This window comes from Dryobates pubescens, chromosome 3 (assembly GCF_014839835.1).
Source record: "Dryobates pubescens isolate bDryPub1 chromosome 3, bDryPub1.pri, whole genome shotgun sequence".
NCBI lineage: Eukaryota > Metazoa > Chordata > Aves > Piciformes > Picidae > Dryobates > Dryobates pubescens.
In genome coordinates, this window is record NC_071614.1 from 49,112,206 (window position 1) to 49,133,699 (window position 21,494).

At 45.3% G+C, this 21,494-nt stretch overlaps 1 protein-coding gene across 1 annotated transcript in view; it reads left to right on the forward strand.

Annotated features, from left to right (window-relative positions):
* Window positions 1-21,494, forward strand: part of PCSK2 (proprotein convertase subtilisin/kexin type 2) — a 122,211-nt gene that overhangs the window by 92,520 nt on the left and 8,197 nt on the right. The window contains exons 8-10 of the mRNA XM_054180118.1: window positions 2,991-3,166; window positions 18,829-19,044; window positions 20,307-20,407. Of these exons, the coding sequence (XP_054036093.1) occupies window positions 2,991-3,166; window positions 18,829-19,044; window positions 20,307-20,407 (493 nt within the window). The remainder of the gene's footprint in view (window positions 1-2,990; window positions 3,167-18,828; window positions 19,045-20,306; window positions 20,408-21,494) is intronic.

Genomic DNA, 21,494 nt, shown 5'->3' on the forward strand with positions numbered 1-21,494 from the left:
TGAGTGCCTTGTACAGCCTCTTTTATAACATTGCAAAGAAACAGCTCTTCTTGTGCCAGCTTCTGTTTGTACACTGGTTTTCAATACTTCTTCCCTGAGCAGCTACAGAATCATTGATGAGAAATGTTCTTCTATATAAACATAAAATCCTGCTGCACTAGAAACTCTTTGAAAAGGCAAAATCCAGTGCTGCTCTTGTTCTGTAGGCTCTTCCAGGGCAGAGCCTGCAGTGCTGTCAGTCTCTGTGGTCACTGGTTTCCTCTCATTTAACAAGCAGTGCTGAGTGGTAGGAACAGATGCACAGAATGGAGTAGGTGGTGCCTAGTACCCAGCATTCACACCCCTTGTATGTGTTGAGTATCTTTACTTCTAACTAGCACTTATCTGCACTGGGAGACTGAATACAGTGAACCAGTCCAGTTTTCCCACTCTTAAACTGCTCCATGCTGAGAACCAAGGCACAGCAAGCAGAGGCAGATGTTTATGAATTGTACTTAGATTCCCTGATCCACACTGAGAGACCAGTGTGGATGTACCCATTGCTTCCTTAGAATGGTTCAGAGCATGTGTGTGTGCATGGGCAGCTCTGCTTTTCTTGGACAGTCCCTGTTTCACCACAGTGTCAAAAGAGTCTGGGGAAGGCTAAATTTCACCTATTACCTACGTGATCAAAAGCTGAATTTCCAAAGCACCAAAGGCACCAAAGAATATTTGTTAAGCTATTACCCTAAGAAATACCACAGAGAGTTAGTAGCTGGCCAGGCAGGTTTAGCACTTGACCCCTTTCCTCATTAATGGTAATGTCCCCTTCAGGGATGGCACACTTCAAAATTTCCATTTACTTTACTTTTTAGAGGAATGTGAATTGAGGTATGGGATTTTGGCTGGACCTCATCTGTATTGTTAGTATAACTCTACAGCTTCAAGCTAGTTATGTAAAAATCAACATGTGAAGGCCTTTCCTGATGACCAAGAGCCTACAAGTAATCTGCCATGCTTGCCCCTTCTTAGCAAGATCCCCACTGATTTTTGGCAGCACCAGCCTTTCCTGCCTGAGCACAACGTGCACCTGTAGCACCACCTCGTGGTCATTGGGAACCTGGAAGTTCAGCAGAGCTGGATCATCTACTGCCAACATGATTCTGGGTGGCCAAGTGTCTGGAGCATTGTGTGTTTTGCTTCTAGTGCCTCTTTTTATGCCCTAAAAGTCAAACCAAATGGCTTGGCTGCTCCTGGGATTCCCAGTGCAGATACGTGTTTCACAAGCACATGAATGCATTTCTCACTCATTGAATTTGACTTCATAATTCCTAGCCTGAATTAGAAGATTAGGAATACACATCTTTGGCCTTGTTTCTATTTGAAGTTTATACCACTTTTTCCACATGAATTTTGTATTCATTATAATAAAAGCACTGACTTCTACATGAGGGATCTCAGTGCCATTCACAATTTGGCTCTGTGGCACTGAATTTTGTCCCATCTGTGTCCTAAAACTGTTGGGGAAAAACTGAACTTCAAGGGGAAAAAAGTGTGGATGAGACCACAACCCAGGTCACATGCAAAGGCCACCAAGAGATTGACTGTCAGTGAAACTGTCCTACGTGGGGGCTTGCAGTGTTGTCTTTGTCACACCCTGGCTTTCTGGGAAGCTTTATGCAGTTGGCATGTCCTAGGATTGCATTAACTCCATCTCAAGTGTAATATCAGTTACAGAAAGTTTAGATTACTTTTTGCCAAATAGTGGCCATACTTGATCATTTCATCTGCATGTTGACACTACGATATTTTCACAGGAAATTGTTGTGTGATCTGTTTCCATTTTTCTGATTTACAATCTGGAGAAAACCCAAATAAACAGAATGATAACTTGAAAAACTAATGAGCTGTCAGCATGTCACTGAGTATAAATTAGACAAGGAGGGACTTCAATACTTTTCCCTGGTTGTTAGAACTTACTGTATTAAATAATATAATTTAAATGCTATGAAATGGGTGGATAGTACTGTTTTAAAAGTATTTTCAAATAGGAGATGGAAAATACTGTGTGATTAGAAAGCAAGCCGTAAAGTGTTTTTTCTTATGGCAAATAGTGTATAATAAGAAAGGAAATTGCAAAATGTTTTTTCTTTCTAGGCCGTGCTGCATTGCTGTGTCTGGGTGTGTAAGTGCTGGCATCATACAATCACAGAATTGTTAGGGTTGGAAGGGACCTCAAGGATCATCTAGTTCCAACCCCCCTGACATGGTCAGGGGCACCTCACACTAGATCAGGTTGCTCACAGCCACATCCAGCCTGGCCATAAAAATCTCCAGGGATGGAGCTTCTACCATCTCCATGGGCAACCTGTTCCAGTGTCTCACCACCCTCATGGGGAAGAACTTCTTCCTAACTTCCAGTCTGAATCTACCCATTTCTATTTTTGCTCCATTCCCCCTAGTCTTATTTCTACCTGATACCCTAAAAAGTCCCTCCCCAGCTTTCTTGTAGTCCCCCTTCAGATACTGGAAGACCACAAGAAGGTCTCCTCAGAGCCTTCTCTTTTCCAGATTGAATAACCCCAACTCTCTCAGTCTGTCTCCATAGGAGAGGAGCTCCAGCCCTCTGATTGTCCTCATGGCCCTTTGGAGCTATTACAGCATGTCCATATCCTCCTTGTTAAGGGCTCCAGAACTGGATGCGGTACTCCAGGTGGGGTCTCACCAGAGTGAAGTAGAGGGAGAGAATCCCTTCCCTTGACCTGCTGACCACACTTCTCTTGATGCAACCCAGGACACGATTGGCTTCCTGGGCTGCAAGTGCACACTGACAGCTCATGTTGAGCTTTTCATCCTGCTGGGCAAACACACTCTGGTGAAATTCCAGTGGCAAGAGGGTGAAGCTGCCAGTGAATTACAATACCTGTAGCTGGGGGACTTCTCCAGGTACTGAGATCTCATCTTGTGCTGAGTAATGCATAATTCATATTTCTGTTTGATTAAATTCACAGGTATTCGAATGCTTGACCAGCCATTCATGACAGACATTATTGAGGCTTCCTCTATCAGTCATATGCCTCAAGTCATAGATATCTATAGTGCCAGCTGGGGACCAACTGATAATGGAAAGACTGTGGATGGACCTCGAGAGCTTACACTGCAAGCAATGGCTGATGGTGTGAACAAGGTAACAGTCTTGTTAAAAACAGTCTGGGTACTGGGACAGAATGATATGGTCACATACTAAAACCAAGGACTTGGGGATACATGGTCCTCCCCATGGTGTTGTAGAACACAGTGTAATTGTGTAAACTGTCTCAACTTTCAGCATATTCCAAGGTCTGTTGATGTTCTCTCTACAATATTGTGGCATTGCTTTTACTGTATCGTCTCAGGGTACTGCACTTGTTTGCGTGGAGCTGTGTTTAGTCAGCTTGCATGTGCTGTTCTAAGGCCATTGCAGTCAAAAGAGCCTGAAGAAAAGGAGCAAGGAGAGACTAATCCTGTAAAGGTTCCCCATGTGAAACACAACATCACATTGTCTGGTTTGGTGTGCCACCAAGTGAGTTTTTCTTTTGGGTTTGTAGTATCTTTCAGGTCACATCTATGGTCATTGTAATAGCTGTGACTGAACCACAACTGATCAGATGTCCATAGAGTAATATGCCCTAGTAGCCAGTAGGAGCCTCCTTATTTATTCCCACCTTTCCACCTCCTTCTAGGAACAGTATGTGGCCTTTGTTAAAGGTGCTCAATATGATCCTTGAATCTATGAAACCTGTGCTTTTTGGGTAAAATACGTGCCACAAGTCAAAAAGAAACCAGATCAGTCCAAAACAAACAAACAAACCATGCATGACTGTCTCCATGTCTCAGTGTCACGCAGGCAGGACAACCAGAGCTACTCCTGGTGCTGTAGGGAATCAGCCTCACACAGAATCACATAGGATGTTAGGGGTTGGAAGGGACCTCTGAAGATCTTCAAGTCCAACCCCCCTGCCAGAGCAGGACCATATAATCTACTGCAGGTAGCACAGGAATGCATTCAGACAGGTCTGGAAAGCCTCCAGAGAAGGAGACTCCACAGTCTTTCTGGGGAGCCTGTTCTAGTGCTCTGTGACCCTTACAGTAAAGCTCTTCCTCACATTGAGGTGGAACTTCCTGTGCTGTAGTTTACATCCATTTCCTCTTGTCCTGTCACAGGGCACAAGTGAGAAGAGGCTGTCCCTTCCTTCCTGACACTCAGCCCTCAGATAGTTATACACATTTATTAGATCCCTTCTCAGTCTTCTCCTCTCCAGAGTAAACAGCCCCAGGTCTCTTGGGCTTTCCTCATAAGACAGTGCTCCAGTCCCTTCATCATCCTTGTAGCCCTTCATTGAAATCTCTCAAGTAGCCTCCTGCCTTTGATTGATCATAGGTAGGTTTCCATAACGAAAAGATCTGAAATTTCCCAGCAAAATTACTTTTTTCCATCCAAATTATTTCTTCCTCTTACTTGTGCCTGTTTCTCCCACTCTTCATCACCACCTCACTATGAGCAGCACATTCCATTTACAGTATTTGGTGATGGGATGTTTGCATCTACTGCTGAGCCCCGTATGTTTTGCAATGTAACAGATGAATTGTAGTCATCTTCATTCTCTCACCCATAAAACTGGCATTGTACTGCCATAACACAGGAGAACTTGTCAGATTTCTCCTGAGTTTGCTTAGTGTTTTAGCATAAAGTTTACAAACCTCTGATGAGCTTAAAGCCTCTCTGAAGTCATCTTACACAAGCTGTGTTTCTTCTTCGTCTCTTCATTTATCTACTGAATTTATCTACATGAAGGTACTCTTAGGTGCTCCTGTCCTGGATATGTGACACAGGTGACAGGTCTTCAGCAACACTAGAATGTCTTATAAGTTAGTGGATACTTGATCTTCTTTCCCCTAATGTTGGTTGGAGCAGACAGAAGCTCTTACTATAGAAAAGAGTCCTCTATATAATTTTGTGTTATCCTCCTCTCATGCAGAACTTACCCAAATGTAACAGAAAAGACACTGAAAACTCTGGCAGGGGATTTCAAACTAAGCAAAACTGAGGTATTTTTAACCCTCAAGAGAAGATTATTTTAAATTGCAGGCATGGGGTTTTGCAGTTGGGTATTTAAAAGGTCTTTTAATTAACTTGCTGTCGTACCAGCATATGCTTTAATTTATGCAGTTACACTGGAATTAACCTCTTTGAATAAGTACAGAAGAAGGGATTTTTTCCTTCTGTTTTATTGCCTGGCCATATTCCCATATTTGGCAGTATTGTACAGACTACCTTTTTTAATCACAGCATCACAGACTGGTAGAGGTTGGAAGGGACTTTCAGAGACTACTTAGTCCAATTCTCCTGTTAAAGCAGGGTCACCCAGAGCAGGTTGCCCAGGAACACAATGTCCATGCAAGTTTGGGATATTTCCAGAGAAGTAGATTCCACAGCCTCTCTGGGCATCTTATTCCCTATTCTGTCTCCCTCAGTGCCTTCCCCTCAGAAGTGTTTGTCATTCATGTTTGCTCTGGCAGGGGCTGTTGGACTAGATGATCTTTCAAAGTCCCTTCTAGCCCTTAATATTCTGTGATTCTTGTTAAGGAGCAATCTGTGCTGTTAAGTTTAGAAGGGGCCCTGGGATCTCTGGGTTTGAATGCCTGTGTGGTGAGCTGCACTGTGGGAGGGAATGATATTGGATGCCACCTAAAAATCATCATAGACTCAAAGCATTCTTTCAGTTGAAAAAGACCTCTGAGATCATCAAGTCCAACTGTCAGCCTAACACCACCATGGCCATTAAACCATGTCCTACAGTGCCATGTCCTCCAAGGAAGGTGACTCCACCACCTCTGTGGGCAGCCTGTTCCAGTGCCTGAACACTGTTTTGGTAAAGACATTTTTCCTAATATCCAACCTAGACTTCCCCTGGCACAGTTTCAGGCCATTTCCTCTCATTCTATCACTTGATAATAAAGAGAGAGAATTGCAGAGATACTGTTGTTCAGGGACAATTACACTCAATTTTATAGTGGCAGGTATCTCTTGGCAGTACAGGCACGAAAGAAGAGACATCTCCACCCCAAATAACTCCCTTTGTGTTGTAATCATAGCTTTAGCTACCCTTATTTGTACTCATTACTTTTTCTTTCATAGAATTGCTTTTTGAATATAGTTTGTTCTGCTCCCTTTCTGTAGAGAGAGCAGTCTTCTAAAGACACTTCAAGAGATGTCCAAGACCTCTGCAGACATGGCAGTCAGGGATGTGGTTTAATGGCCACGGTGGTGTTAGGTTGATGGTTGGACTCGATGATCTTAGAGGGCGTGCTAGGTTACAACCAGACCAGGAGGGGGTAGGCTGAAAAGAACTGACCCAGGTGGGCAGAGAGACTTGGCCCCCTCCCAGGGGGAGGGGTGTCTGGGTCATAGTCCCACTCCCACTTCCGGTCCACAACCCTTTTTAAGGGAAGCCATTTCCTGTCTCACTCTCTTTTCCTACCCTTGCCTGGGAAACATCCTCCTCCTGCTGCTGCTAAGCATCTGTTGCTGCTTAGCCACGTGGTTGCAGCCTGTTCCATGCTGTTCCAGACTCCTAAGGACTGCATCTAAAAAAAATCCATCTTGCATCCATAGAATCCTTTGCCAGCTGTGTCTGGTTTTGTATATATATTATTTTTTGCCCTTTTTCCTTACACTTTTGTAACCTTCTATTGACTCAAATGCCTTTTATATTTTCTTAAACTTACCTTTTTACTTCCAAATCGATTCAAGACTCTTGCAGAATTTTACCTTTTCTCCTCCTGCCTAATTTGCTCTTCCCTACATGGAAGTAAAAAGGGAGAGGGGAGGCAACCTAAATCTGTTACATTTTGGGCTGGCAGGAAAGTTTAAACCACAGCAGATATTTGGCACCCGAAACAGTAGGTTTTTTCAACCAAAACAATTCTAAGACTCTGTGTCAGTGGATGCAGGGTACTCCCTGTGGTGCTTTGAAAAACCCACTGCAGACATTCCTGCACATGAAGGAAGGCTAACAAGCCTTTGATGTGAGACACTTTCACCCAATTTAGGTCTGTAATGTATGCATCCAATTTCTCTATTGACTGCACAAATGTAAACCTAATTTATGATAATTTTCAGGATAAACCCCCCTCCTCCTTACTAAAGAGAGAAGTATCTTTTATAAACCAAGAGATACACAAATGTAGTGATTCTTTTTCTCAGTCTAGAGCTGTTTCTCACCAGAGGGATGGCTCACTAATTAGTGATGAAACTGAAATATTGTCAGGGAGGAAGCAACCTGCTGAGAATAAAAATGTCTGGTTAAACTAAAAGCAGTGCTTTTGAGTATCCTAGAAGGATGTTGCACAGAGCAACATTAATTTCCCCACTTCTAATGCATTAAACAAAATTAAATAAGATGGAGTGACACTAAATTCTTCCAGGGAATATGCAGTTAACTGAGCTGGCAAACACAAGTAACATTTACCTTGTTGCCACATGCTTGGGAACCTGATTCAAGGAGAAACTGTCTGACAGGAGTTTTGTCCTTCTGAAGTCCTCCTTGCAGAGCTGCTGGAATGCTGGGGGTTAACTAGTCACCTGATAGTGATAAGCTGATGTGAACCGCAGGAACTGTGAGGCTCCTTTTGTATATGTCCAGTTTTAGGGCTTGAAGCTGTACAGCCATAACCAGGTGGGCTAAGGTTGATGTATCTTTGTACCTTTCTTCTTCTGTTTCACATTCTTGCCATTCCTTAAGCTAATTCTTGCCCTCTGTGTTAATCATGCCTTCAGTCTGAGGGTTGGCATGTGCATGAGCTTGGTGTTGCCATAACACCTCCACAGCCTCTCTGGGCAGCCTGCTCCAGTGCTCCATCACCCTCACTGTGAAGAATTTTCTCCTCATGCTGTGGTGAAATACTCTATGTTCATTTGTACCTTTTGTTCCTTGTCTTATTACTGTCCACCACTGAAAAGAGATTGACCTACCTCTCAGATATTTATAGACATTGATCAGATGCCCTCTCAGTCTTCTCAAGACTAAACAGCCCCAGGGCTCTCAGTCTCTCTTCATAGGGGAGGTGCTCAAGTCCCGTAATCATCCTTGTGGTTCTCCATTGGATATTCTCCAGCAGATCACTGTCTCTCTTGAACTGGGGAACCCAAAACTGGACACATTATTCCAGGTGTGGTCTCACTAGGGCAGAGTAGAGGGAGAGAAGAACCTCCCTAGACCTGCTGGACACACTTTTCTCCATGCACCCCAGGATCCCATTCAAGTTACCTCACGACTTTTGTTTAGGGGCAGTAGTCAGTAGCAAGGCTGGATCGCTGAGCATTGTCAGTTGCACTGCAAAGATGAATGAGCGCACAGCCAAATTGCAGGTCCTTGAGAACAGGGAGTTTGATACACACCACCATCCAAAAAGTTGGCAACCACCAGCACTTGTTTGACACACATGAACAACCTTACCTAATGCAAATTGGAGCTGCTAGAAAAGATGTACCTGGGACATAGCTGGAAATGACTTCAAACAATGTCTAGCTTTTTAAGACTAGGTTGAAATTTGTGAGTATGCAGACCCCCAGTGGGGGAATCTTGTACTTGGCCTTTGCTGTGAGGCATCTGCTGCTGCCTGTGGAGACTCTCCCAAGTCAGCTATCCATGAATGTAGTCCCCAGCAGGCTAAGAGACTAGTGCTGGTCTGTCTGGTGAAGGAGAGACTCAGAGCATGTGCCAGTATCTATTTCATTAAGCACACTTGGTCAGAGCAAAAAATGAGATTTCATTATCTGTCCTCTAGACTCCACGTGAGCACCATCTATGATTAGCAGCAGGTTATGGGGTCAAGGGAGGAAAGATACATATTTCTTTACAGGTTCAGTAAATCACCAAGCTGACATCATTCTGTGCTGCCCTGGGATACCGTAGCAACAAGCCCAGGCTGCTCATATGTACTCAGTTTCGTTGCTTCTGATCACTCCATGTCACATGTTTCATGTTTGCAGACTGATGGGGTTTTGTTTTGTTTTGTTTTATGAGCTATGGAGAGATTTTACTGCAGGCACAGAACTACAAACTAAAATTCAAAACAAAACAAGAAACCAGCATGATGCATCTAGAAACAAGCAGCCCAGCAGTGTTGAGGACAGCTAGCTAGCTAGCTCATCTGATTAAGGGGTAATTTTTCAGAGAAGGGGGAGTGAGCTAGTAGCAGTATTTTATAGGTGATGAGGCCAGACAAAGCAGTGCTGTGTGCTTCATATATCCCTTGTCTGACCTCTGATGACATGCTTTGAGGGCTAGACAGCTTGGAAGTGGAAGCAGGCATGGTAGATGAGATTCCTGTGACAGCACAGCTCTCTTTATATTAAAGACAGGCTTTTTGTTCTCTGGTACTTTACTTATAGAATTTTATCCACAGACAGCTTAAAAGAGGAAAAGGTAACTAGCCTTAATAACTAATTCCACCCATTTTCTTATGGCACTTCCTGCCTTTAATGCAGTAGTCAGTAAATGTTTCTTATTTTGCTGGTTTATGAGTCCTGCTCTTTCTTGCTACAGCTATTGGAATTTAAGATAGTATAAAAGAGCAATCAAGCTAAGCTGACCTCTACCTATTGCATTTTTATGATGCAGCCTCTATATTAGTAGATTATGAGGAGTTGCTCATGGACTGCATTAATTTCTTGAGACCTTGCCAGCTCAGACAGAATATATAAGATGGGCTCCATTTGTACTTGTGCCAGTGAAAATGTTACTGCTTCCATAAAGTGGTTCTAGCTAAGAAATTGCTGCACAAGTACAAATAGCCAGGGGAGCAGTACTGAGAATTTATAGTTTAATCATGGCTCTGTTAAAAGGCTTCACTAATGAAAGAAGAAGGGACAATGTTAAAAATAAAAGGAGATGTTTCTCATTGGCCTCTCTCCAAGGCCACAGACATTGCATTGGTGTTGTTTGAAATACACTGAAGAGAGCATGTTAATGAAGTATATGCACTTAGATATATCTTACATTATTTTATTGGCTCAACAGTCAAGTGTGAATAGGGAAATTAGTTTAAGATTTGGCAATCACTTGATTGCTGCATTGCTGATAAAGCTTTCTCCAAGCTTCTTTATAACTTGAGAGCCCTCTGCCATTGTGTTGCTGTTGTGTCTGGATTGTGCACAATCTTATTTGTGTAAGCTAAAAGCAAACCTTTTTAAAACCCCCCACATTTGCGTGGGATTCGAAGGCACCTGAGAGGGATGTGTCCAGCCTTTGATACCTTTCCTGACCTGCTGATGGGATAGGGGACCTTTCACTGGGGTTTGGAGATCAGGCAGTGACTGCTGCTTTGCTGCTACAGATGGAGGAAATGGGCATGTGTCTCTGAGGACACTGATGATTTCTATTGTGATGCTGGCCTACTCAGGGATACCTTGGTCAGCTCAGGGCCTTGACAGCCATAGGTTTGGATGGACCTGTGACAGGGTTAAATATTGCCTTTCGCAAAGATTTAAACGACCAGCTCCACAAAGAAAAGGAGAAGGGTTATAGTTGTTGGGGACTCTCTCCTGGGGGGTACTGAGGGACCCATATGTCGTCCCGACCCATCCCACAGGGTGGTCTGCTCTCTACCTGGGGCGCAGGTAAGGGACATTGCAAGGGGAATCCCCAAGCTCATCAGTCCCTCTGACTATTACCCTCTGCTGGTAATAGAGGCTGGGAGTGATGAGATCGACAGGAAGGGCACCAGGGCAATTAAGAAGGAGTTCAGGGCCCTTGGACAATTGATTGATGGGGCAGGCGCACAAGTGGTGTTCTGCTCAGTTCCCTCAGTGGCAGGGGAGTACACTGAGAGGAACGGGAGAACCCACACCATCAACAAGTGGCTCAGGGAATGGTGCCAGCGGAAGAACTTTGGTTTCTTTGATCATGGGGCTACTTTTACGGCATCCGACCTCCTGGGTCCTGATGGGGTGCATTTATCTAGAAGGGGCAAGAGAGTCCTAGCACTGGAGTTGGCAGGGCTCATTAGGAGGGCTTTAAACTAGGTCTGAAGGGGGTGGGTGAAGACATCGGTCCCTCTGCAGAGGTAAGAGTAGGGCACAAGGTAGGGTCAATTGAGAGCTCAGGAGCCCAGCTGCAGTGCAGGTACACCAATGCACGCAGCCTAGGCAATAAGCAAGATGAGCTGGAGGTCCTAATCCACCAGGGCAACTATGATATAGTCACCATCTCAGAAACATGGTGGGACAACAGGCACGATTGGAGTGCTACACTGGGGGGTTACAGGCTCTTTAGGAGGGATAGGCGAGGGAGGAGAGGAGGAGGGGTGGCTTTGTATATTAGGGAGACACTTTCTGCCTCAGAACTCGAGGTGGAAGATGAGGGAATTGAGAGCCTGTGGGTTAAAATCAGAGGGCAGCCCAACAAATCTGACATCCTGGTTGGAGTCTGTTACAGACCACCCAACCAGGATGAGGAGGCTGATGAATTATTCTATAAACAACTGGAGGCTGTTTCAAGATCATCAGATCTTGTCCTCGTGGGGGACTTCAACCTGCCGGATATCTGCTGGGAACTTAATTCAGCAGAGAGAAGGCAGTCCAGAAGATTCCTGGAGCGGATAGAGGATTGCTTCCTGACACAGCTGTTAAGTGAGCCTACCAGGGGACAGGCTCTGCTTGACCTGCTGCTCTCCAATAGGGAAGGGCTGGTGGGAGATGTGACCGTGGGAGGCTGCCTAGGGTGCAGTGACCACGAGATAGTGAAGTTTTCAATCTGCAGGGAGATAGGGAGGAGCACCAACAGAACCTTCACCTTGGACTTCCGGAGGGCAAACTTCAGCCTCTTTAAGAAACTTATTTGTAGAGTTCCCTGGGTACCAACCCTCATGAACCGAGGGGTCCAGGAGGGTTGGACCTACTTCAAACAGGAGCTCTTGAAGGCACAGGAACTGGCAGTGCCCATGTGCCGAAAGATGAGCCGGCGGGGAAGGCGACCGGCCTGGATGGACAGGCAGCTCCTGGAGGATTTAAGGGAAAAAAAGAGGCTGTATCACCTTTGGAAGGAGGGGAAGGCTTCTCGAGGTATGTTTAAGGAAGTGGTTAGACTATGTAGGAATAAAAGTAGAGAGGCAAAGGCCCAGTTGGAACTGAAGCTGGCCACCTCTGTGAAAGATAATAAAAAGCAATTTTACAAATATATCAATGCTAAAAAGAAGGGCAAGAAGAACCTCCACTCCTTACTGGACCTGGAGGGGAACATGGTGACCAAAGATGAGGAAAAGGCTGAGGTCCTGAACGCCTTCTTTGCCTCAATGTTTAACAGCAAGGTAGGAGTCCAGGATGAGTGGCCTCCTGAGCTGGGTAATAGGGTCGGGGAGCAGTGTGATGCCCCAGAAATTCATGAGGAATTAGTCCGGGACCTGCTGAGCCACTTGGACACCCATAAGTCCGTGGGACCGGATGGGATCCATCCTAGGGTGCTGAGAGAGCTGGCAGATGAGCTGGCCAAGCCGCTCTCCATCATTTTCCTCCAGTCCTGGCTCACTGGAGAGGTCCCAGATGACTGGAAACTGGCCAGTGTGGTCCCCATCCACAAGAAGGGACGGATGGAGGAACCTGGAAACTACAGGCCAGTCAGCCTGACCTCAGTGCCAGGGAAAGTGATGGAGCAGATTATCCTGGCGGCAATAACTGCGCACCTGAAGGATGGCCAAGGGCTCAGGTCCAGCCAACATGGATTTAGGAAGGGCAGGTCCTGCCTCTCCAACCTGATCTCCTTCTATGATCAGGTGACCCGTCTGGTGGACGCGGGGAGGCCTGTGGATGTGGTCTACCTGGACTTCAGCAAGGCCTTTGACACCGTCCCCCACAGTAAACTGCTGGCTAAGCTGTCAGCTCGTGGTTTGGACCACAACACTCTGTGCTGGGTTAGGAACTGGCTGGAGGGCCGAGCCCAGAGAGTGGTGGTGAATGGTGCCACATCCGGCTGGTGGCCAGTCACCAGTGGCGTCCCCCAGGGATCAGTGCTGGGCCCCATCCTCTTTAACATCTTCATTGACGATCTGGATGAGGGGGTTGAGTCAGTCATCAGCAAGTTTGCAGATGACACCAAGTTGGGAACAGATGTTAGTCAGTTAGAGGGTAGAAAGGCTCTGCAGAGGGACCTTGACCGACTGGACAGATGGGCAGAGTCCAATGGGAGGCATTTAATAAGTCTAAGTGCCGGGTGCTGCACTTTGGCCATGGCAACCCCATGCAGAGCTACAGGCTGGGGTCAGAGTGGCTGGAGAGCTGCCAAATGGAAAGGGACCTGGGGGTGCTGATTGACACCTGCCTAAACATGAGCCAGCAGTGTGCCCAGGTGGCCAAGAAGGCCAATGGCATCCTGGCCTGTATTAGGAATAGTGTGGCCAGCAGGAGCAGGGAGGTCATTGTGCCCCTGGACTCTGCATTGGTTAGGCCACACCTTGAGTACTGTGTCCAGTTCTGGGCCCCTCAGTTTAGGAAGGACATTGAGACACTTGAGCGTGTCCAGAGAAGGGCAACAAGGCTGGGGAGAGGCCTTGAGCACAAGCCCTATGAGGAGAGGCTGAGGGAGCTGGGATTGTTTAGCCTGGAGAAGAGAAGGATCAGGGGTGACCTCATTGCCCTCTACAACTACCTGAATGGTGGTTGTAGACAGGAGGGGGTTGGTCTCTTCTCCCAGGCAACCAGCACCAGAACAAGGGGACACAGTCTCAAGTTGTGTCAGGGGAGGTTAGACTCGAGGTGAGGAAAAAGTTCTTCACTGAGCAAGTCGTTCGTCATTGGAATGTGCTGCCCAGGGAGGTGGTGGAGTCGCCGTCCCTGGAGGTGTTCAAGGGGAGATTGGACGTGGCACTTGGTGCCATGGTCTAGTCGTGAGGTCTGTTGGAACAGGTTGGACTTGATGATCCTTGGGGTCTCTTCCAACCTTAGTTACTGTGATACTGTGATACTGTGTGACTGTCTCATAAAGAGCAGGAAGCTGCTGTGTCAATAGGTTGGACCAACGTGGCAGTATTTGTAAGCTCCAAATGAGAATGTTTTATTCATTTACATGTAAGTTACTCTTTTATGAAGAGGCAAGACAGTAATGTAGCCTCAAAATATGGATTTTGCTTTATCACACTGACGCCAGGAGAGGTTTTGCCTAATCTCTGTGCCACAGCTCAGCAGCCATGTGCTTTTACTGCCCAGCAAGGCTGGTGCTGCAAGCTGGGAACCTTTGCACAGAGTTGCAAGAGCCACAGGTGAAGCTGTGAGGCTGTGATTTGTCACACAGATTGGGAGCTCTGGACATTGTCACTGGTAAAAAGTAAACTGGGTGTTCAGAGTCAGAAATATGGGACTGATTCTTACAAATATTATCAATGTCAGAGTTATTTCTGCATAACTGCTGGACTAGGGCAATGCATTATCACTTGTGCTACTCAACCCAGCAGCCAACAAAAAAGGGAATGGATAACTAAAAGGTTTTGTCTCAACCTTTATGAAGTTCCCTCCCTGCTTCCCTGCTGGACTGAAACCTCATGCTGCCTTTCATCATCAAAACTGTAATTTTCCCTTCATTTCTCTTGGCTAACAGAAGTCTATCTAGTTTCAACAGTAATTTAGACTTAGAAAATGACTCAAGCATTATTTTTAGCCAAAGGAAGTTCTGACAGTTGCACAGTTAATTGAGGGCTGGTGGATGGGAGTTCAGTACTCTTCTCTGACCCAATCTAAAGTTACAGAAAGGCTTTTATTATGATTTTACAATTATAGGGCTTAGTTCTTTAAGAGTTTCTTGCACAGCTGTCTCTTGTATTTGGGTTATTATTACTTAAACGGTTTCAGAAATCTGCTAGGAGGAATGAGACAGCTCATAATTGAAGACAAGAAAATGTGAAAGGGAGAAAAACAATGGAAACATGGTTCCAGGTGACAGTTGTCCTCTGTATGGCAGCTGAGTTCTTGATCCTGCCAAAATGGCCTTTCTTCCTTCTCCATTGAAAGCCTGAGGGCTAGACAGGCTGATAGCAAAGAGACACCGTCTTGAGTAGCAGTGAATTCAAACAGGGTAACCCAGCTGCTGTTACTTCTGCACTGAACTCCATGAGTTGTGGATGTTGTGGGCAGGCCAGACATCCTGGACTTTTCCAGATACATGGTACAGTAACTCCTGGCTTTTGGAAAGGTCTAGATGTAGTGGAAATGTTAGTGCCTAGATTTTGCCATGCTTTTAGCACTCCCCAAGAGATCAGTATATTAAAGGAGCAAAGGGATACAGAAAGTCACAGGCTGCCAGATGGGGCAGATCAGCCTGGCAGATGCAGGGGTAGTTGGAAGAGCCAGGAGCGTGAGGGTTCCATGGCCAATCCAGCTGGCACCATGTCAGGAATGCAGGAACATGCAGGCAGGCTCCAGGAAGCCCTGGCAGCCCGGAGATGAGCAGCAGCTCAGTGATGCCAAGGACTCGCTGCCTCCAGCTGGCTTGTGCCACATGGCTGGAGCTGCGTGTGCACAGGAGTGGCAGGGAGACCAGTGCAGAGCAAGGTCTCTGCAGAGGCTGCTGGAGAGCTTGGTAGCCCAGCTCAGTGCTCCCAGCCAAGTCATGACAGCAGGCATTTGCCATCCCTCCTTGACTTGGCATGCCCCAGCCCAGCCTAGGGGCACAATGGCAACGGCACATTTCCTATCTAAGCTGCAAACTACACTTCCTGAGATAATTAGCAATCATTACTGAAGGGTGCAGTTTTTAATCATGAAATACACAAGGATTTTCAAATATTTCGCTCCTGATGAGAAATAAATGCTCAGAGCAAAATGAGGTTAAAATTAATATGGATTGAAAACTGACTGAGTCCTGTTCATAAGTGAGAAGGACTCGTGGCAAAGACTTGAAAAAGCTGTAGGACTTGTTGCTTTTCCTGGAAAACCAGCCTGTCTTTGACAATTGCAGATACCTAAATTGCTGTTATATTGCATAGCAGATGCTGAAGCACTTCTGTTTTCTTAAGGGGAGGAATTACAAAACAGCTATCATGTCACCAGAAAAAGAAAGATGCTTATAAAATGTACCTTGAATTTGTTACAGAAAGCAGCTTCCAGTTCTGTCATTTTTTGGTTTTGATGGAGCTGGTTTGTTTGTTTGGGATTTGTTTGTTTGTTTGTTTGTGTTTTGTTTTGTTTTGGTCTCCAAATGTAGCTTCATCTGCATTTTCTTCCTTAGACATGGGACAGTCAATAAGCATCAGCAAACAATTTGGCTGTCCCTATCCTGAAGAATAAACCTCCTCACAGTCCTGAGCCCAGCTGCCTGCTGATGTCCTGATGCTGTCATTCCCTGGCAATGGGGCTTTTCAGGGCAGGAGTCTGTTCTGTGTTTTTACTGGTTGAAAACTGTTAGTCCTGGTCCTGTGACTGAGGGATTAATGCCAAAGCCAAAGGTCATCAGGAACATGCTGTAAAGACAGTTCCTTCCATCCGCCTTTCACAACCCCGACAGCCAGGCTGGATGGGTAAACCAGAGGATCCAAGGCAGTGGCTGTGCCTTGTTAGAGGGGCACTTGCCAGCCTTGATGTGAAAGGTCAGGGAAGCTGGAGAAGAATCATTTGTCAAATACCACCCATTTCTATCTCAATTGTTTGATCCAACAATCAAAACTTGGAGAAACACTGGCTTACACACTAACCCAGCAAACAGGATGAGCAAACAAAAAAAGTCAAGGTGTGCCTGAAGTTACATGAAGTGAGTTAGGCTGCAGTCTCCTGCCAGATCACTTTTACAGGGCACTTCAGTAAAGAAGTTTTTCTGGGATTAACCTCTTCAGATAATAAGAAAAGGGATAACAGAATTTTTCTGGGATTTTGTTTTTTTACCTTAGTAGAACATCCCACAAATGGCACTGGACATACAAAACTTGCTGTTTCTGCAGAGAGAACTTCTCAGTAGCTGTCTGTGACTCTCTAAGTATATAGTCTTGACCGAGGTTTACTTCTGGTTTAGCCTGCACTGAGAAGTGGGCTGCTCTTGGGCTAGTACTAAATGTACCAAGATCCATTTTCAGCTCAGAGATACACCTTCAGATGGCTCAGCAGTGTGGCTGCTGCACTTTGCATTGCTTTTTGGGGGAAAACAAGCAGGTTTCAACAGAGTTATGGAGGAAAGTGACTCTTTAAAATAGATCTTATTATCTCACAGATCTTCTCCCCTTGACTCTTCCTCCAGGCTTCCTCTGGAGTTTGTAGTGTCTTGCTGTCACCTTCCTCAGACTTTTTTTTCCTAAATTTACAGCAAATAGCAGCTTTCAGTTGAGTTTAAATACAGCACTTAGTTCACCCCACTGGGATATTTCTGGGCTTATTTGTCCTCCGGAGAACTGAAAATTCACTTACCCTAAAGCCATAGATTTTTGCCTGAGGACAGCCACTGAACATTTAGCTTGGGCAAATTATCCAACTATTGCAGGCCTGGCTGTGGCAGATGTGAGCAGCAAGTCTTAAGCATCACTGCAAACAGTTCATTTGAGCTGCCCTCAGTTTGCTCCAGCACTGTTTGCTCCTCTTTCCACTACTGGCTAAGAAGAAAGGCAATTGAAATTAGAGTCTTAGGAGGGATTTAATAGCAAGCCACACTTGTGGCTGGGACTGTCATAGAAGTGATATCCTGAAGCCATTCTCACATACCAGTAATTACATGCATAAAACCTGTGACCAACAGCACTCAGCAGGCCAATTCCACTAACAAACCTGATCCTCAGTTTCAGTTCCTATGTGAATTCCCCTTGCTACCCACCAGCACCATTTTCTGCCCTTCTGCCACAAATCCTGCCCATGGGTATACACTTTGCATCATGGCCTGAAACTGTGCCAGGGGAGGTTTAGGTTGGATATTAGGAAAAAATTCTTTCCTGAAAGAGTGATCAGGCATTGGAACAGGCTGCCCAGGGGGGTGGTGCAGTCATTGTTGCTGCAAGTGTTCAAGAAACTTGTGGACGTGCACTTCAGGACATGTTTAATGGCTGCGGTGGTCTTAGGATGACAGTTGGACTTTGGAACTTGTATCTTTGAGGTCTTTTCCAACTGAAACAATCTCATTCACTGGGATGAGAAGAAGGACATAAGTTGATCCATTCCTGCTCCTTGCCCATCTGAAATTTGGACAGAGAATATGTATTTCTTTCCTTTAACTAGTAGGATGCCTTTATAACTGCCTTTCAGCTTCAGTCTCTCCTCTTCCTCTCTCACCTTCTCACTGTAATTAGCAGTCCATCTTTTTGTAGATGGGCTTGTATATGGTCTTGTAGCTTTAATTTCTGCTTAGTAGTAAAAGCTGAGCTTGTCCAAAAAAAAATCAGCTTGAAAATGTGATGCCTGTGGAGGAAAATCTACAGAAGGAAAAAGATGTTCAGTTGGAAAGAGTTTTTTAGCCATTGCCTGAACCTAATTGGGTCTTGGAAACAGTGTGTGTGATGACCTATGTCCCTTTTAAAACAATGCCTTTCTCATAGCACTTAGACCTCAACAATAAATGCTAACAAGTGCAGAAAACATCTTAGCAGCTGGCACAGGATCCTTCAGGGCATCCAGTGAAACAGGAAATAAATGGAAGTGCTCTGTGTACATAAGGTTACAGAATGGGCTGTGGCTACTAGTTAACCTGCAGAACTCTATGTCCCTTCAGCTTAAGGCTGATGTGTATTTTATTTGAATGTGTTTCCTCCTTTATAGATGCCCAGCTTTACAAATGAGCTGTGCAGTTTAAAAGAGCTTCTCTCTCCTCTTTGCAATTTAACCAATCAATGGATTTTTCCCTCTCCCAGGGCCGGGGTGGCAAAGGCAGCATCTATGTCTGGGCCTCTGGAGATGGAGGCAGCTATGATGACTGCAACTGTGATGGTTATGCATCCAGCATGTGGACAATCTCCATCAATTCTGCTATAAACGATGGACGGACAGCTCTGTATGATGAAAGCTGCTCTTCAACCTTAGCCTCCACCTTTAGTAATGGGAGGAAGAGAAATCCAGAAGCTGGCGTGGTGAGTCAAGATATTATTGTGCTGTTGCTGATGTCTTTGTGCACTCCCACAACCTATTACAACTCTGCCTGCTTTGGAGCAGCAGATGGTTCTCTGTTGAGATGGGTATTTTCTCATCTGTGGTTTGTGATGGTGCCAAAACTGTCAACAGGAGATGTGTACTGAGAGCTGCAATCATCTTCTGTCTTCTGGAGCATCATTTAGTAAGTACTTCCCTTTAGCACAAATCAGATTTAGAAGTTCAGTTGCACAGTGTGACAAAAGATTTCTGTAAAAATTTAAAGTATCAACACCTGTGATCATAGTTGCTGGTACTGTCAGAGCAGTCATGGAGCAGACTTCTGCTGTACTACAAGCTGCTTAGAGCAGAAATGCTTTTAGTCACCCACAGAGAAGATGGGGGGGGGTCAGATCACCCTCAGTCTCCTAGTGAGCAGTACAGAGCATCCTATTCCAGTCCTCTACAGGGCCATAACTACAAGTGAAAAATTATGCACTACCTGTTCTAGTGCAGCTGGGATTATCTTACACTACACTGATCACTGCTCTTCAGCACCTTCAGACTAGCCTGGACCTAGTCTGATTCACAGAGTGGGAAATTCAGGTGCAGTAACTCGGTGTTAGTTTTTGCCAAAAGCTTATACACACTTCCCATGGCCTTGTCTCAAACCCCAAAGGCATGCTGTATAATCCTAACTGCCCTAATGCAGCAACAGCAGATGGAAAAATACTGAGCATTGTCTTGAGATCAGTGCTGTGCTGATATCAGCCAAGATGATCTGTGTCACCTTGTGTAATTATCACCATAAAATGTGTTTCTAAGGTTTCCTTCTGGTTCCTCCTAGTGACTAATTGCACAGAAGATAGCAGCCTGGTACTGCTGTTCGGTTCTGGAGTTACACAGTTGTTAGAAAGCTCAATGCTGTTAACAATTCTAGTTTCAAATCCTCCCAATAACCACAAGGGAATTAAAGGCCTTAGGTTAAATTGTATTTATATGAAATCAGTGCCCCCTATAGGAGTTTATGAATTCTGAGTGGTAATGAGCAGTGATTTGCTGCACCATGATTTAGAGTTACCTTCTGTAACTCTGTCTCACTGTGTTTTTAAATTGATGCACTGTTCTAAAGAAAAAAACAGACCTTGGCAACAAACATGCAATTACTCCAGAGAGCAAGGCCACTTTCTCTATTTTTTTGAGTCTGTGGCTGCAAGGAAAACAAACTTTTTGGTTTCATTAATTAAGTCTAATATCGTTGCAGGCTACAACAGATTTGTATGGCAACTGCACCCTGCGTCACTCAGGAACATCTGCAGCTGCCCCGGAAGCTGCCGGAGTGTTTGCCTTGGCCCTGGAGGCTAAGTATGTTGTTGAGAAATTCCTTGTGAGCTCTAGGGAAGAGAGGGCCTGTAGTTTTGTTCCTCGTAGAAATTGGCTGGCTGTGGCAAGGGACTGTCAGGAGCAGAAAACAAGCTGCCTGATACAGTAGTGGCATGCATGGTACCTTAGGGATGGAGTAACAGTCTTGCCAAAGCCATGGAGCAGATATATTGTGGCTCACTCACTTTTTGTGTCTTCTCCATCCAGTGCTTCCAGAGGTTTGTTTTCTCCAGCACCGTTTGGAGGAAGAGGCTGAGTTCATCTTGTGCCAAAGAGTGTCTGCAGTGACAGGCACGATGGGGAGGGTACAACACATGGGCATCATTCAACAGCAGATTTAGCAAGAGTGAGCAGTCAGCCTAACCTGTTTAATAGCCACAGGGAGATTTACTTTCCTTCAGTTTCTCAGACTCTGGTCTGCCTTTGGCACCTCTAGCATCCAGGAGCAATCAGTTCCACAGTAATGCTGGGTTTGGCAGTGGTGATGTGGAATATGTCCTCTGTTTATTGTTAACCCATTGATGGTGCTACAAAATCACTCTGCTATGTGAAAGAATGAATACCCAAGGTCTAATTCACCATCTTCATGCTGTTTGTGATATTGGAGACCTCTTGTATATCTTGCTTCATTATCTGCTTTTCTAACAATTAGGAGAAGTTTTCCTTCCAATTGTTTATGCCATCCTTTTACTTTGTGTCAAATTATTTGATGAAGACAGCATTTGTCCAGTTCACAGCTTCAGTAGCTGTAACCATAAATCACAGAATCAACCAGGTTGAAAGAGACCTCCAAGATCAAGTCCCACTGACCACCCAACCCTAACTAATCAACTAGGCCTTGGCACTAAGTGCCTCATCTAGGCTTTTCTTAACCACCTCCAGGGACAGTGACCCCACCACCCCCCTGGGCAGCCCATTCCAATGGGCAATCTCTCTTTCTGTGAAGAACTTCTTTCTAAGATGAAGCCTAAACCTTGAGACTGTGTCCTCTTGTTCTGTTGGTGGTTGCCTGAGAGAAGAGACCAACCCCCACCTGGCTGCAACCTCCATTCAGGCAGTTGTAGACAGC